The sequence below is a fragment of the Urocampus carinirostris genome, chromosome 19, assembly GCF_059441175.1.
Source record: "Urocampus carinirostris isolate Australia breed hairy pipefish chromosome 19, RoL_Ucar_1.0, whole genome shotgun sequence".
Classification (NCBI taxonomy): Eukaryota; Metazoa; Chordata; class Actinopteri; order Syngnathiformes; family Syngnathidae; genus Urocampus; species Urocampus carinirostris.
In genome coordinates this window covers 4,064,453-4,081,017 of record NC_142367.1, presented here as the reverse complement: position 1 = coordinate 4,081,017, position 16,565 = coordinate 4,064,453, and the positions used below count along the sequence as shown (strand labels likewise).

The 16,565-nt window shown below is 39.5% G+C and overlaps 1 protein-coding gene across 1 annotated transcript; it reads right to left on the bottom strand.

Moving 5' to 3' along the window:
• Positions 1-227: 227 nt before the first annotated feature.
• Positions 228-2,094, bottom strand: LOC148346918 (uncharacterized). Its single transcript, XM_088324182.1, has 2 exons — positions 1,902-2,094; positions 228-567 (listed from the first exon to the last, which is right to left on the bottom strand). Exons 1-2 carry the CDS (start codon positions 2,009-2,011, stop codon positions 321-323), a joined length of 357 nt encoding a protein of 118 aa, XP_088180308.1. The 5' UTR covers positions 2,012-2,094; the 3' UTR covers positions 228-320.
• Positions 2,095-16,565: the final 14,471 nt, after the last annotated feature.

The window sequence follows — 16,565 nt, the reverse complement described above, 5'->3', positions numbered from 1 at the left end:
TTTTCCTGAATGATGCATAATGGCAAATCCCTAGGTGGCTGACGCATGCGATTGACAAATTTGCGTTTTTCTGTACAGATTTCCTTGTAGGTCGTACTCGTCTTAAAATGCATGAAAAAACATAGTTTGTACGGCAAAACCGTACAGGTTGACAGGTATGCCCTAGTCTTCCAATTTTCTGATAAAATGACTCCATCTCTTTAAATGAAGGCAAATGGGACAACATGCACACTTTTCCTTTGTGATTTATTAAAAAGCCTACATTTGAAAAACCAACACAATTTTTAAGCATTGATCAACTAAAAAAATCAAATACTACTTCAACCCAGGAATCTTGGCAATGTCATCTTCATAGTGGTCTTTGTTTCCAAGACAAGACTCGCTGGAATTTTGCAGTCAAACTCTCCTCTCTGGTTATGAAGCGGGATTTCATGCTTGACTTTTTGGTTTGGCCCCACCAAGGCCTCCTGCGATAGCCTGTGACTAATGGCCCCCGAGAGGAAGCGCTGCAGGAGTTGCCTGGCTTCCTGGTACCTCTCTGAGTGCTCTGCCTCGGTTGTTGTAGGCCTGTTGGGACAGGAAAGGAACAAATGCGTGGTTGTGATCATTACTCACTAGCAAGGGTGATTACATTACTGAATATATTTTTAACATTTTTGAGTAACCCTCTTAACCCTGTTACTCACAAACCTGAACTCAAGGAACTGATTTTCTTACATTCGTACAATCTTACATTGAACCATTGGTAAGGTACTGGGAAAAATCTGAATGGGACCAGAAGGAAGATTTGGAGTAATCCAAATTAATTTTTGCCAGAAGAGTGATAAAGGAACATCCCTGTATACATGGCGTTTGCGAGGAATTCGATAACCAGGGCATAGTGGGACGGACGTCATTGCGCAAATATACGTAGTCTGGCATTAATTTTGGACTTGAACTAGAGTCCAGTTTTTAGAATCCGGTCCTTGAGGGCCAGAGGTCTGCAAACCTAGAGGTTTCCTTCACGTCATAAAGATTGTTAAGTAGGTTTCGGCAGATCTTGTCAATGAATTGGATGTGTGTGAAAAGGGAAACATAGAATAGAATAGAATAGAATAGAATAGAATAGAATAGAATAGAATAGAATAGAATAGAATAGAATAGAATAGAATCGATTTGTCTTTGTTGTCATTGATATTAACGTTGTAAAACTTTGTAGGCAACAAGATTAGACATGGAACTCAGGGGCAAAACATCTAATAAAGACTTTGAATAGAACAAAAATAAAAAACAATCAGGATAAAGGCACAAAAATAATTACAACATAATTCTCAGAAAACCTGGCCAAGGTATAATAAAAACATCTAAAACAGTTATGACCTTTTTAAGATTCAGTTTATTATGCCCGAAATATATGATTTCATTCATGCCACTCACCAAAATTATATAATACTGAGGCTTGCCAGAACCATGGACTAACACTTTATACGGATGGATGCGACGGTGGAATTTTCACCTTGGGGACAGAAAGTCAAATGGGAAGGCAAATGACAAATCAACCAATGCAGAGAATTATTTTTTAGCAAACAAGCGAGAGTTTGTGTCTGTTTTCTTTACTACAAGTCCAAAGTTGTGAAACGGCCTGGATGCAGTGATGCGCTCAAGTAAAGTCAAATTGTTTGAAAGGGTATACCTTCAAGTATTTGGAAAAAGAAAAGATAAAGTCAACCTGGGCCTGGACCCCAGTGATTCGTTCAAAAAGCTCCCAAACCTCTTGAAGGTCTTTATCAAGTTACCCATGTCTAATGCCATGTCTAATCTTGTTTCACAACATTGATATTAATGACAATAAAGAGGATTTGATTAATTATAAACACACATTTTCACACTATAGGGGGCAAGAGAAAGACTTGCTCACTAACCTTTGCACCTGCGACACACTGAGGCTGTGCCAGTGAGCTGAGTACCTTTGTCCACTCTGCCAGTCCTCTTCCATCACGCTGCAGTCTAGTATGCCACCGATGCTGCTCATCCCCGCAAAGTTCCTCTCTGAATATGATACAATGTGTATTTTCTCGTCTGCATCCACTGAGTGAGGTTGAAAGAGTGCAAGGGTACAAGTGTTGAGGCAGAGTGGGTGCAAGGCGGATTAGCACCATGTTTACATAGTTGTGTGTCGGTGGTTATTTTGGTTACAGGCTGATCTGAAACTCAAAAGCTTGGTAAGGCTTTCTCCGCACTTCTATTTAAACATATGTGAAATAATAAGGCAACAAAATGACAATTAATTTCATTTGATTGTTGGGGTGTGTAGTCTGAGGTATCCTTAAAAGTTTTTTCATTAAATATTTTCTCTATTAAGTATGTGTTAACAATGCCCAAATGAGTTCTAAGAGCCATTTATATATTTTCACGGCCACAAATGCATTTTCCCCTAACATTGTTCAACCACCAGCTCTGCAAATACAATGAAAGACCCGCAATTCATTCACAGGCAGTGACTAGACTCTCAAGCTGTACAAGAAAGCATTAAACCAAGTAAAATATTTGGAGGTTACAGACACCACCTTTAAGTTTTTTAGAATTATCCTATTGTTTGCCTAAATAAAGATATTTTTCTGACCACCTTTTTTCCCTAACCGATATTGTTATATTGTATTGCATTTAACATTCCGTTATGTTGGGTGGGGAGTGGTGATATTCCTATTGTATATTAAATGCTTTTATTCAGATTCAGATTCAGATTCAGATCTACTTTATTGTCATTCTAGTACACGTGTATACAGAACAAAATGTCGATACATCTGACCCGCACAGTTTCCTTGAATGTACAGATATGAGTAAAAGTTGTATTGTATTATGGCTACGTATAGTATTTTACCATAGTGCCGATAGTGCAAGAGGAGTAGCTAACCAGATGTGCAAAATGGGCAGTCAGGTTAACAAGTCAGGTAAACAGTAACATTAACACTGTAACAATAACGCTGTAAGTACAATAGTGCAGAGAGCAAATGTGCAAGGAGTGGCAAGCTATAAAGAACTGCCAGTAGTGCAAAAAGTCAGATTAGCAGCCGTTTAGATTTAGGTTAACTATATGTTAGATTGACCATTTAACAGTCTAATGGCCAGGGGGACTAGACTACTGCGGAACCTGGTGGTCCTGCACCGCACACTGCAGTACCTCTTCCCAGAGGCTAGCAGAGTGAACAGTCCATGATGGGGGTGAGAGGGGTCCCCGATAATGTTCTTAGCATGGGATAGGCAGCGCTTCTGGCCAATGTCCTGAATGGAGGGAAGTGTAGTCCCGATTATTTTCTCTGCTGTCCTCGTTACCCTCCTCACACTACCCCAGTCGGTAGCACTGCAGCCTCCACACCACACAGAGATACAGCTGGTCAGGATACTCTCTATGGTGCCCCTGTAGAATGCGATGAGGGAAGGTCGGGGCAGATGGGCTCTCCTCATCCTCCGCAGGAAGTACAGGCGCTGCTTTGCCCTCTTAACCAGTGATGCAGTGTTTACGGACCAGGTGAGTTTGTTTGTAATGTGCACCCCTAGGAACTTGATACTGCTGACAACCTCCACAGCCTTGTTGTTGATGCAAAGTGGGGCATGGTTGGGCTGGTTTTTCCTAAAGTCGACAATGATCTCTTTAGTTTTGTCAACATTCAGGACCAGGCTGTTGTCCCTGCACCAGCCCACCAACTGCTCCACCTCCTCTCTGTAGGCCAGGTCGTTGTCGTCCCTGATGAGGCCCACCACTGTTGTGTCGTCAGCATACTTCACGATGTGGTTTGTGGCGGACCTAGGGACGCAGTCGTGTGTCATCAAGGTGAACAGCAAGGGCCTCAGGACACAGCCTTGGGGGGAGCCCGTGCTGAGGTAGATGACATCTGAGATGTTCTGACCTATCCGCACTGATTGGGGTCTGTCACTGAGGAAGTCCAGCAGCCAGTTCCGCAGGGGGGTGTTGAAACCCAGGAGTCTCATTTTGTCTACCAGATGTTGTGGGATGATGGTGTTGAATGCTGAACTGAAGTCCAGGAACAGCATCCGCACATGGGTGTTCTTCTCCTCTAGGTGTGTCAGGCTCAGGTGAAGCGCAGAGGAGATGGCATCCCTGGTGGAGCGGTTTGTCCGGTAGGCAAACTGAAAGGGGTCGAATGAGGAGGGGAGACTGGAGGTGATGTGCTCTTTAACCAGTCTCTCAAAGCACTTCATTATGATAGGAGTCAGTGCAACGGGCCGGTAATCGTTGAATGATAAGATCTGGGGTTTCTTTGGCACTGGGATGATGTTGGCAATTTTGAAGCATGATGGTACTTTGGCTTGGTCTAGCGAGGTGTTGAAAATGTCTGTTAGTACACAAGCCAGCTGATCGGCGCACTCCCTAAGTATCCCGGAATGTTGGTGTCTGAAAAGTGCTACACAGATCCATTTTTAAGTGAAATGATACAAAGAGTGAAGACAAGGCGGCTGGGAGGTTAGCACCCCCGCGACCCTAGTGAGGATAAGCGGCGCAGAAAGTGGATTGATGTTACGAAGTTCAAACCAGTGTATCTTATGCTACTGGACGTCAAAGACTTTTATCTGCTGACCTTCTTTCTCATCTGAGGAATTTGTGCTGGCGTTTCTATGTAGAGTTTGTGAACAGAACAGAACGCTCAAAAATGCCTTGAACTTGTTGAACAACAAGTTCAACGACAAGTTTGAGACCTTCAATGACATGTTTGATGTCCTCAACTTCAAAATGGAAAACAATGACTGATTGACCAGCTAGACTGGTTTCATCGGATCAAGATCGACTTTTGGCTCTTCTCGTGGAAATTAAGTAAACATACACTAAAGAAAAAAATGAACTTTAGTTTAACCAGTGAAAATAAATCATCAATAATGAGGCTGAGGTGTCCATGCAAACATGAAGGCAAACACAGTACATTAAACATGATAAAGCTCATTTATATTGTACAGGTTTGATTATTTTTCTTGTGTGATGATGAGGTGTGAATTTTAATACACAAAATGTTTTGTAAAAAATCTGATTACATTACATGTATAATGTGAAAAAAGGTTCTGGTTATTAAGGGGACAGGACCAAAATAACCTTCAGCTTTTTCGTGGCTGCCCTTTTTTCCTTCTGCTCTGTCAATTTTGAATCAAAGCTGTAGAATTTCAATATGTGTTACCTTGCATGACCAGTGGATACAAATAGAAATGTAAATTATCAATCAATATTTCACACAACAATAAAGAACTACATATTGGACCAAATACAGAAAATGTCCGTAAAATTATATAAAACTGATTTTTTTCCAATGTGTTTTTAAAGAACAAACAAAAATTGGAACTCTAAAAAAAATTCAGCCAAACCTATTTATTGTTCTGATCATAAAGTCTCTAGCACAATGACTTATTCCAGAATCGGTACCTGAGAAAAATAGCTGTTTTAAGTACTAACCCCCAAAAATAATTGTGAATCAAACTTTGCAATAGTCACTAGCTAAAAGGTAGCCCTCAGTTTCAATGGGTAGGCCTGTTGCTTAGATTCGACGAAAAACAGATGACAACAAATCCGAGATAAAGAGCAAAATAAGGCGGAAGAGAGATAAAGCAGGGTTGAAATAATGGAATATAATGCATCCAAGCCCTTAGATGATTGAGTTACGTCCTGCACTGAGGGGCAACTAGGTGGAATCGGTGTGGAGTTCGATGTTAGCAGCCAGTTGTGCAACTTTACTATCACCTTTGCAGCTTTCCTTTTTTGGTCGTATGTTTTGTCATGTTTTATATAATTCCCATATCACCACGAGTATTCTGATATTCTCAATGCAGATGTGGGTAGTGAGGAGTTACATTTACCTTGTTACATTTACTTGAGTGAGTTTAGGGGCACTTCTAAGAGTATTTTTGAATAACTATACTTTTGAATTTTACTTCAGTTTGATTTGTGAAGAAGAAACTGTACTCATACTTTGCTACACTAGGCTACATAAAAGCTGTTAATTAAGTCCCCCTCCACAAAAGTACACATCTGCCTGGCTCTGGCACATTTATTTAGACCTTGTTTCTTTTATATAGATTTAGTGGTACATGTGAGAATCTTTAAACAACTTAAAACTTGTCCAAACCTGACTCTACCCAACTTTACACTATTTGCACTTTGACTTTATTTTTAAAATTATTGTGCGATGTAAGGTTTTATTGTTGTCATGTTGAGTGGGTTTCCTCCAGGCACTCCGGTTTCCTCCCACATTCCAAAAACATGCATGTCAGGTTAATTGGCCGGTCCAAATTGTCCCTAGGTGTGAACGAGTGAGCAAATTGTCTATCCCTGTGTGCCCTGCGACTGGCTGGAAACCAGTTCAGGGTGTGCCCACTGCCCGAAGATAGCTGGGATGGGCTCCAGCACCCCCGCGACCCGACTGAGGATAAGTGGTACAGATAATGGATGGATGGATGTTGAGTATGTTATATTTACAATTTTCTTACGTTGTTGCAGTTCTTTGATTTGAATATTTACTTTTGTTTTTAATCTGTTGTTGGAGAAACAGTTATATTTATTTTGTATGTCGTTAAAGGTTGCATTTCAGTTATCTAATAAAAAATTTCTAGCCCGTGTTGTTGTTATTGCTGTTGTAACTTTAAACTAACGGTTCAATTATTCAATGATCATGAGATTTCCAAGCAAACTGTATTGGTAATGCCCACCCTCAGACCTGCTCTGCCCACCCAAAGAAAAGTGGAAGCAGTACCAAATCAGTCCGCAAAAAAACGGAAAATACAAAAATTAATAAAGAAACAAGAAGAAGAAATAATAAAACAGGAAAAAATAAGGGAAAAAAAAACACAATAAAGCTATAAAAAAGTAAAAAGCTCGGAAAAATGAAACAAAAAGCGGAAAATAAATAAAAAAGGAATACGATAAAATCTAGGGAACAATGAACAAAAGAAGAAGAAAAATAAAAGGAGAAAATAGAGAAACAGTAAACATTAAAAAAGCAAGAAGAAAAAGAAGGGGGGAAGAAGGAAAAAAAAAAACAATACGGAAAACGGAGAACAAAGTGAGGGGAAAAAAAGAAGAGAAAAATGGGAATTAAAGAATAAAGAAAAAAACAGGTAAAAAATGGGGAAAAGTGTTGGGCTGCATCTCCCCCCAGCATTTGATATGCCCAAATGCATTTGACAGTGGTTGAGAAACTATTTTTGTTCATCCGTGTTATAAGTGTCTGCAGATATGAGATCGATTACTTTAGCAACACTGACATCAAGAGGACAAAAAGGAGCATTACATAAAGTGAGTCGGTTTTTCTTTTGGATGCTCTCAGAAAGCGATAGCGTCTGTCATCCTGAGGCTCTTTTGATAGACAACAAATGCGACATCTTATTTACCAACAAATCGGCAACACAGAGGAAGGAGGAGTACAGGGGAGTATGGTAGTGCCCACCCACTGATATGGTCTGTCAAAAGAAAAAACAAAAGAAGAAAAAACAAATAAGGGAAAATAAAGAACAAAAGCAGAAAAAAAAGAAAAAAAGTGGAAGAATAAATAAAAAGCTAGGAACAATAGAAACAAAAGAGAAGAAAAGGGAAAAATGAATGAATAGAAAAGCAGGAAATAAGAAGAAAAAGGGAGGTCGCTTTGATCAGCATATTACCAGTAATAGTCTAATAATATACACACAATTAATTACTGATATTTTTCTATTGAAAAATAAATACATTTATTATTCTGTTACAGTTTAATAAGAATTATTTTTTTCACTCTCCATTGAACTTTTAACCCGAACCTCTTTTAAACTAAGAAAATGTAAAGTCAAGCAACTTTAATCCCTGCATGCAGGGCTGGCCCGAGCCATCATGAGGCCCTAAGCAAAATTGGATTTTTTTTTCTTGATAGTCGGATACATACTAGAACTCATTCCATGTTGTAATCCAGGTGTGGGCAACTATTAGGAGCATCGAGTTTAAATGTTTTGTCCAAGGAGCCGATCTTGGAAAAAAAACATTTTTTTCATCTGGGAATAAATATACATGCAGACATTTAGATGGTGTAGTTCTTTAGCACTAGAATATTCTCAAATTGATTTAGTATTTCCGTCCTCGGATTTCACTTAAAGTTCGGTAGTTTTTTAGTTTTTTTGTAATATTACTCTAGTTTCATTTTTGTACTAAGTCTGCAGTCGTTTTAGGTAGTTTTTGCTTAGTAGTAAGTTCTTAGTATTTCTGTAATATTTTTCTTGTATTACGACCGTAAATTTTATTGTTGCCTCTGTAGTATTTTTGTAGTATTACATTACTTAAATGATTTTGGTGTTTTTGTAGAAATACATAATCATTTTTTTGTATTTTTGTACTATTTCTGTTGCATTTTGTAGTATTTACATGGTAGAATTGTTGATGTACATTCGTAGTATTTATAGTATTTCTGTAGTAAAGTATTACTGTAGTTTTTTATTTGTAGCATTTTTGGCAGGTATCCATAGTGGAGTTTTTATAGAATCGCTCTAGTTGTATTTTCACAGTATTTCTGTTGTAATACTTCTGTTGTAGTATTTCTGTAGAAATACTTTTCTGGTAGTGTTGTGTATTATAGTATTATAAAATTGTATTTCTGTAGGTTTTCTGTAGACGTATATGCAGGGTTTAGTCTTCATAACAATCAATATTTTTGTATTTTTTTATAGTATTCCCAAAGTATTGCTTTGGTCATATATCTTTAGTATTTTTGTAACATTACTGTAGTAGTGTTTTTGTAGTAATTCTGGGGTAATATTTCTGTAGTATAATGTATCATGGCATTTTTGTAATATTTTACACTATTTTTTCTTTTCTGAATGAAAGCAAAATAATATATAAAGTCCCTGATTTCAAGCCATATATTTGATATTTAGTTTTGTAGTACTTCTGTAGTATTTCTGTAAACTATTTTGTTGTTGTAGACACATGAAAGTGACAATGGGGACGAAGTTGGCACCAAAAAAGTTAACAGTTCTTTGGGCCCCCCGTAGTGGTTGTGGGGCCGTTAGCAGCCAATTAGTTCGCTTATGCCTTGGTGCTGTGCAAAAAAGTAGCAGTGCAGTGTGACTAACCAGACTATCTGAGGTTTCGTATATCTTTTATTGTTACATGCCAAACAAGATACCAGTAGGTGCAGTAGATTCCCAGAAAACAAACAAGACCCAGCATTTACAGTGAAGAAAATAAGATTAAAAATAAATAAAAAATTGGAGGAAGTGCGTAGTCGGGATAAACAAGCAAGTTAACTTAGCGTGTAGAGTAGCATTTTGTAATATAGCATTACTGTATTAGAAGTTTTTCTCACAGACCAGAACGGACACAGGACTCAATAGTGTACGTTTCTCAGTTTTTATTGAAAACAGAGGGAGAGTGAGGCTTTCTTGCTTGATCCAAGGACTGACGGAAAACAGGAGCGAGCGAGGCAGGAGTAACACTTCCGTGTTGACGAAGACAGGCGGGAATAGTACGTCGTTTGGCCGGGGCTGGAGATCAGAGGCGATGTCGAGTTCGTAATCGGGGTCATAGGCAGGAGACAGGCAGGTAACGAGGCAAAACGGGTCAGGTAACGGGGGCAGGCAGAACGGGTGTAATCTGTAGAAGTAGTTTTGAGTGGACACACAAAGTGACAATGGGGACCAAAAGTTAACTACTCTTGGGGGCCCCCTAGTGGTTGCAGGGCCCTAAGAAGCCGCTTACCTTGTGCCCTTCAGCATAAGGAAACATAACCTCTTCAAGTATCTTGACATACACAAACTGATCCGTGATCCCTGGTATACGCTAAATGGGTAGGAGAAACATGCCCAGGCCGTGATACTTGCACTACCATGCTTCACCGTCTTCAATGTGTACTGAGGTTTGAATTCAGAGTTCGGGGGTCATCTCACACACGATTTGTGGCCCCGGACCCAAAAAGGACAATCTTACTTTCATTAGTCGACAAAATGTTCCTCCATTTGTGGACTAATGATGTGTTGATGTGTTCTTTGGCAAATTGTAACCACTTCTGCACATGCTTTTCTTTTAACAGAGGGACTTTGCCAGGGAAACAGATGTCTTCTAACTGTCACAGCACTTACAGACTGTTTGATCATCTAGGAGCTGATTATTGATTGCTGGTTATTCTGGTTAATAGTTGTCTCCCGCTTTCTTTCACTCTCTACAATCAATTTTTTAATCAAAGAACGCCGTTCTTCTGAGCAGTTTCTTGAACGACACATTTTCCTTGAATCCATGTTCACCTGTGCTTCATTATCCTTAAATAGGTCCCACCTGATTCACACCTGATTCACACCTGTTTTTGTTTTTTTTTCTCTCCCAAAATTGATAAACTCAGAGATTGGGCGCCGGACCCCTTTGCACTATTTGCCCGATTGCACAGCCTTTAGAGCGTGCCTATTATGAATCCTGGGTCCTGTTTGTTTTGAACCTGCACCTTCTGGTGACTTGTCTGGCATGTAACAATAAAACATGTACTAAAAAATCTGGGACACACACACACACACACACACACACACACACACACACACACACACACACACACACACACACACACACACACACACACACACACACACACACACACACCTATATTTTTTGAGGCAGTAAAAAATGAATTAGTAGCTTGAAAAACATCCCCATTCATGTTTCTAAATTTTTTTTTCCTTAATTCTGCTAACAAAACAATTTGAAAGCAAGTACAATACTGTAAGTGCATGCAGAAAGTTTTTCCAAGTCCTTTTATTATTTGCATTTTTACTTTTTGTTTCCCTCCCAAAGTCTAAGTTCTCTATGCCACAAAAGCGCTTGTGGCCCAAACATGGCTCAAAGTATGTTTTTCCCTTTTTTTTAATTTATTTTGCTTTCGTCTCAGAGGACACAGCAGAGCAGTTTCTGTAGCAGCTGGACAGCGCCTGCGTCTTCTGGAACGCTAGCTCCCGTTTTGCCAACGGCTACGGCTTTGGACTGGGCGAAAGTACCGCGCCGCTTTCCACCAGCGACTAGTCCTCATCTTTTGCTTTAAAAAAAAAAAAAAAAATAAATAAATATATATATATGTGTGTGTGTAATAATAATCATTCTTGGTGCACAATAAGGCAGAATTGGGCATCAGCACAGCTTGCATCCAAGCCCAAGGACCTGTGGGCCCTGTGGCGATTCTTACCACCAAGTGGGCCCTGCAGGGGTATGGCCCTGCCGCTGCAGATATCAACCAGTGCCATGAAGTTCTTCCACGAGGATCTGCAGTGCCTGCCCAAAGAACGCCAGGAATTTAGCTAAAAAGGGCTTCTTTTTTGCCGCAGCAATTGAGGACTTTATTATTTGGATTCCTCAATGGGGAAATTTGTAACAATTTGCACAAAAATGTACAACATATCAATGCTCTTCATTGAGTATTAATCTCAGCATTCTCATTAGTCCCTCAGAATCTAAAAAAATTATTGACAGAAGTCAGAACCTGGCGAAGGCATAATCAAACTAAAAGGTTGCTTGGGGCCCCATGACTACTAGGGGTACCCAAATAAGTTATATATATACTAAAAATCTAATTAGATTTATATAGATTATAAAAACAGAAGCGTGGTTGCCGTGCAGGCAGATGTGTGAAGCGTGCGAAGTCTAAGCAGCAAGATGGACGCGAGGAAGGACGCGAGGATGTAACTAATTCCACCATTCATCCCTCGCCGGGCAACCCACACGAAAAGCCACAAGAGCGGCAGCTTTTGAAGATTTCGACAAAGACTACAAAGAGTTCAGCTAAGTCAAATGATTCAGCAAAGCTGAAATTTGGTCTGTTAAATATTAGATCGCTTGCTCCAAAAGCTTTACTTGTTGATAACATTATTCGTGATTATAAACTTAACTGTATGGGTCTGTGTGAAACTTGGTTACGCCCGGATGAGTACTTAGCGCTAAATTATGCTTCTCCCCCAGACTACGAGAGTAGCCATATAGCACGCATGTTGAAAAGGGGTGGTGGTGTTGCGCTAATTTCTGAAAAATCGCTCAAATTTAATCCACGTACCTCTAATAATTACAAGGCGTTTGAGGCTCTTGTGATGCGGTCCTCTCTATTGTCAATTCATGTAATAACTATCTATCGTGCACCTGGGCCATACACAACTTTCTTAGACGAATTTGCTGAACTTTTGTCTGAACTTGTAACCTATGCAGACAAAATTATAATTATGGGAGACTTTAACATTCATATGAACTCCCCACTCAATTCACTTACTATTGCGTTTAGGTCTCTAATTGATGCATTTGGCTTTAATCAACTGGTTGATTTGCCAACCCATAAAAATGGGAACACGCTAGACTTGATTCTGACTCGAGGAGTTTTAACCTCAAACATTATGGTGTTACCGTGTACTACCGTTATCTCGGATCATTATTTAGTTACATTTGAGGTGCTAGCTAAGTGTAGTGTTAAAAAAGCTGAAGTATTTAGCGGACGCAATATAAGCACTGGCACAGTTTCTGAGCTCTTTGAACTCCTTCCTGGAGCAGTTGCGTCCTTTCCGACATACAATGGCTCAATTGACTCACTCATGAATGAGTTCAATACCACCCTGACTAGTGTGCTGGATTCAATAGCGCCCATAAAACTAAAATCACGTCCTAAAAGACGCACGCCTTGGTTTACTGATGAAACTAGAACCCTTAAACAAGAATGCAGGAAATTGGAAAGAAAATGGCGCGCTACCAAGCTTGAGGTTTTCCATCAAACCTGGTGTGACGGCTTGTTAAAGTATAAAGCGGCCCTTGCCTCTGCAAAATCGGCCTACCTTTCGAAGGTGATTGCGTCTCAAAAGAACAACCCCAAAGCCCTTTTTGACACTGTAGCATCGCTTACACGGCAACAGACTATCGCAGATAGTTCGACACACTCTGCTCAGGACTTAATGGTCTTCTTTACTAAGAAGATTCAATGCATACAGGAAGAAATTGCTAAAGAAATTATTAATACCACACATATTAAAGGACTGAAATTTACAGATGCACGACAGGGTGGCTGCCTTGGGAAAATGGCCGGTTTTAGTGAACTGTCACTTGATGATCTCAAACAGGTGGTAAATGCGGCCAAACCGACAACTTGCCAGTTCGACCCGCTCCCAGGTTCACTTATTAAAAGTCTTTTTGGCGTCCTTGGACCTTCAGTTCTAAATATTATAAACATATCACTCTCCTCAGGTGTAGTTCCAGCAGCTTTTAAGTCTGCCGTTATTAAACCCACACTGAAACGACCCAACCTTGATCCAGAAATATTAAGTAATTACAGACCTGTGTCAAACCTACCTTTCCTCTCTAAAGTACTCGAAAAAGTAGTGGCACAGCAACTGAATGCTTTCATATCCGAGAATAACCGTTTTGAATCCATGCAATCAGGATTCAGGGCTAACCACTCTACTGAGACAGTTCTGATCAAGGTAACAAATGATCTCCTAATGTCAATGGATTCTGGCGCTTCATCACTTTTGCTGCTGCTGGATCTTAGTGCTGCTTTTGACACAGTGCACCACAATATCCTACTAGAACGGTTGGAAAAATGGATTGGTCTCTCAGGAACCGTCTTCTTTTGGCTTTATTATTGTATTGTTCTCAGCAAAGGGATGCTGCTGGAAATGTGAATTTCCCTTAGGGGATGAATAAAGTATCTATCTATCTATCTATCTATCTATCTCTCGTGGTTCAGATCCTACCTCTCAGATAGGACGCACTGTGTTAAATATGGTGAAATGACATCTGAGCCCTTTAATGTTACCTGCGGTGTTCCGCAGGGTTCAGTGCTTCGCCCCCTTCTTTTCAACATTTACATGCTTCCATTAGGTGACATTATTCGCAAGTACAATATCAGCTTCCACTGCTATGCAGACGACACTCAACTCTATCTTCCGTTGGAGGAATCTTCCACACTAAACTGTGGAAATTTGGAGGCCTGCCTCACTGAGATAAAAAAGTGGATGTCACTCAATTTCTTGCGTCTTAACTCTGAAAAGACCGAAATGTTAGTTATTGGTCCATCTAAATGCCGTGACTTATTCTCAAAAACTGCTGTGAACATTGACAAATGTCACATCACACAGAGTGACTCAGTTAAAAATTTAGGTGTCATATTTGACCCTGATCTAACCTTTGAGATGCATGTAAAGAAAATTACTAGAACGGCTTTCTTCCATCTTCGTAACATTGCCAAAATCCGTTCAATACTGTCTCAGTCTGATGCGGAAACTATAATTCATGCATTTGTTACCTCCCGTCTCAATTACTGTAATGCACTACTCTCCGGTCTCCCGAAGTCCAGAATCAAGTCTCTTCAGCTAGTACAAAATGCCGCAGCGAGGCTTTTAACTAGGACAAAAAAGTACGATCACATAACACCGATTTTGGCTAACTTGCACTGGCTCCCAGTGAGCCAAAGATGTGACTTCAAGGTTCTCTTAGTATTGTACAAAATCATACATGGACTTGCTCCCTCTTATCTTTCAGATCTGATCTGCCCCTATGTCCCGGTCCGAAGCCTACGATCTGAGAGTGCCGGTCTTCTGGTGATCCCGAGAGCAAAGAGGTGTTCTGCTGGATCGAGAGCGTTCTCCATCCGGGCACCGGTGCTGTGGAATGCTCTTCCCCCTGAGATCCGATCTGCAACCTCAGTGGAAATGTTTAAATCTAAACTTAAAACTCACTTCTACTCCATTGCATATGAATAATAACCTACTCTTCTTGTCGGCTGAAAAATAGTCTGTGTAACATAGTGTACTAATCTGTGGAGCCCTTAGAGACTTATTGTGATTAAGGGCTATACAAATAAAAATGACTTGACTTGACTTGACTTGATTTTTCTATGTGAGTGATGCATTTTGATATATATTATCCAATACACTGTCACGGTTGCCATGGCGCCAAGTTGGTCCCAGCCGGGTGGCACTGGATTCTGTCGCGGTTGCCACGGTGTCCAATTGTCCCCGCCCATGGACACTGGCTGAGACGCATTGACTGATTGCTCCTTGGCAGTACTTAAACGCGCTCCTTTGAGCCGTTAGGTGTCTGAGCGTTTGTGAAACGCCTGTGATACTTCTGTGAAACTTCTGTAAGACTCCTGTTTAACTCTGAGAAATGCCTAGTCCGTAAATTTGCCTGCGTTTGATCCTGTTTTGTTTTTTGGCCTGATTTGTTTGATTTTTACCACGTTTTTGTTTGGATTTCAATCCACCTCTGCGACCATCGATCCCCGAATCGAGTGTGCGCGCATTCCCCCTCTCCCTAATAAATCGTGAGTATGTTACGTGAGTGGGTTCTAAATTCTGTTTCCTGCCCTGATCCATGACAATACACGTTATTTACAAAAAGAAAAAAATCAAAACATTTAAAGAAAAAAATCACTTCCATATGTAAAGTGACTGTTGTAAGGAATCTGCTAATTGGATTGTGACTAGCGGAAGTACAGATATACTGGTATGTACTGAAATGGTATGCATGCTGTCTGGACTCACAGATCCCAATCGAAAACGATTTTATTCTGAAATTATCTTTTTTTTTGCCTTTAAAAAAATACAATTGTAGATGTATTTTACTAACATAATATTGTTTTGTGATTTGTGTATTTGTGAAACACGTGATGGAAAAAATCTCAACGCACAAGAATATCTATTCAGCGCAATGTTCACTCTAAGCTGCGTGTGTGCGCAATTGCACACTACCCAGAGCTTTTCAGTGCACAAGAAAATCTAGCAAGCTCACAAAAATGAGGGCTCAAAATTTCTAATTAAAAAGCGAATTAAGACAAAGCTACAGTGGATGAAGGTAAAAATACACGGGTTCCCCTGACATTGTGTTCTAAATGCGGTATTTGGAAGTCAAGGTCGAAGTAGAACGAAGTTGAGTAAAGTCAGTTTTTCGAGAACCGGCTTCTTCAGCTCGGCTCACTAAAAAGAACCGGCTCTTTCGGGTCCCAAACGGCTCTTCAGGTTGTTTTTGCTTCTTTATTCCCTACACGACCAAATATTATGTAAAATTGTGCACAAAATGACTTAAAAGAAGGGGGGGGGGGCAATAGTACAAAAAAGAAAAAAATACCAAAATGAAAAAGTAGTGAAAAGCTGAGAAAAAAAGAAACAAAAGGAAGAGAAAAAAGAAGGAAAAATTCAGAAAAAAGCCAGAAAAAAAAGAAACGAAAGAAACAAAGGGAAAAAAAGTAAATAAAGAACAAAAAGAAAAAAGTAACAGCTAGGAAAAAATAAACACAATGAGATTTTTTTTTAAAGGAATTAGAAAAAATATAAAAAAACAGGAAAAAGAAGAAAAAGTTTGCACAAAATTTAGTAATTTTATTCATATTTAGTTTATTTTGTCTTTTATTAGCATATTTGGTATTGGAGTATTCCAAAAGTAATTGAAAGTAATCAAGTTAAAATAATCCTACCCAACCCTGTGTATAATATATATATATATATATATATATATATATATAATTTATATATATATATATATATACATGCAATTTTTGTATGAATGTACAAACAATGAAAGACAAAAATCAACTCATTATATACATAATGATCAAAATTTG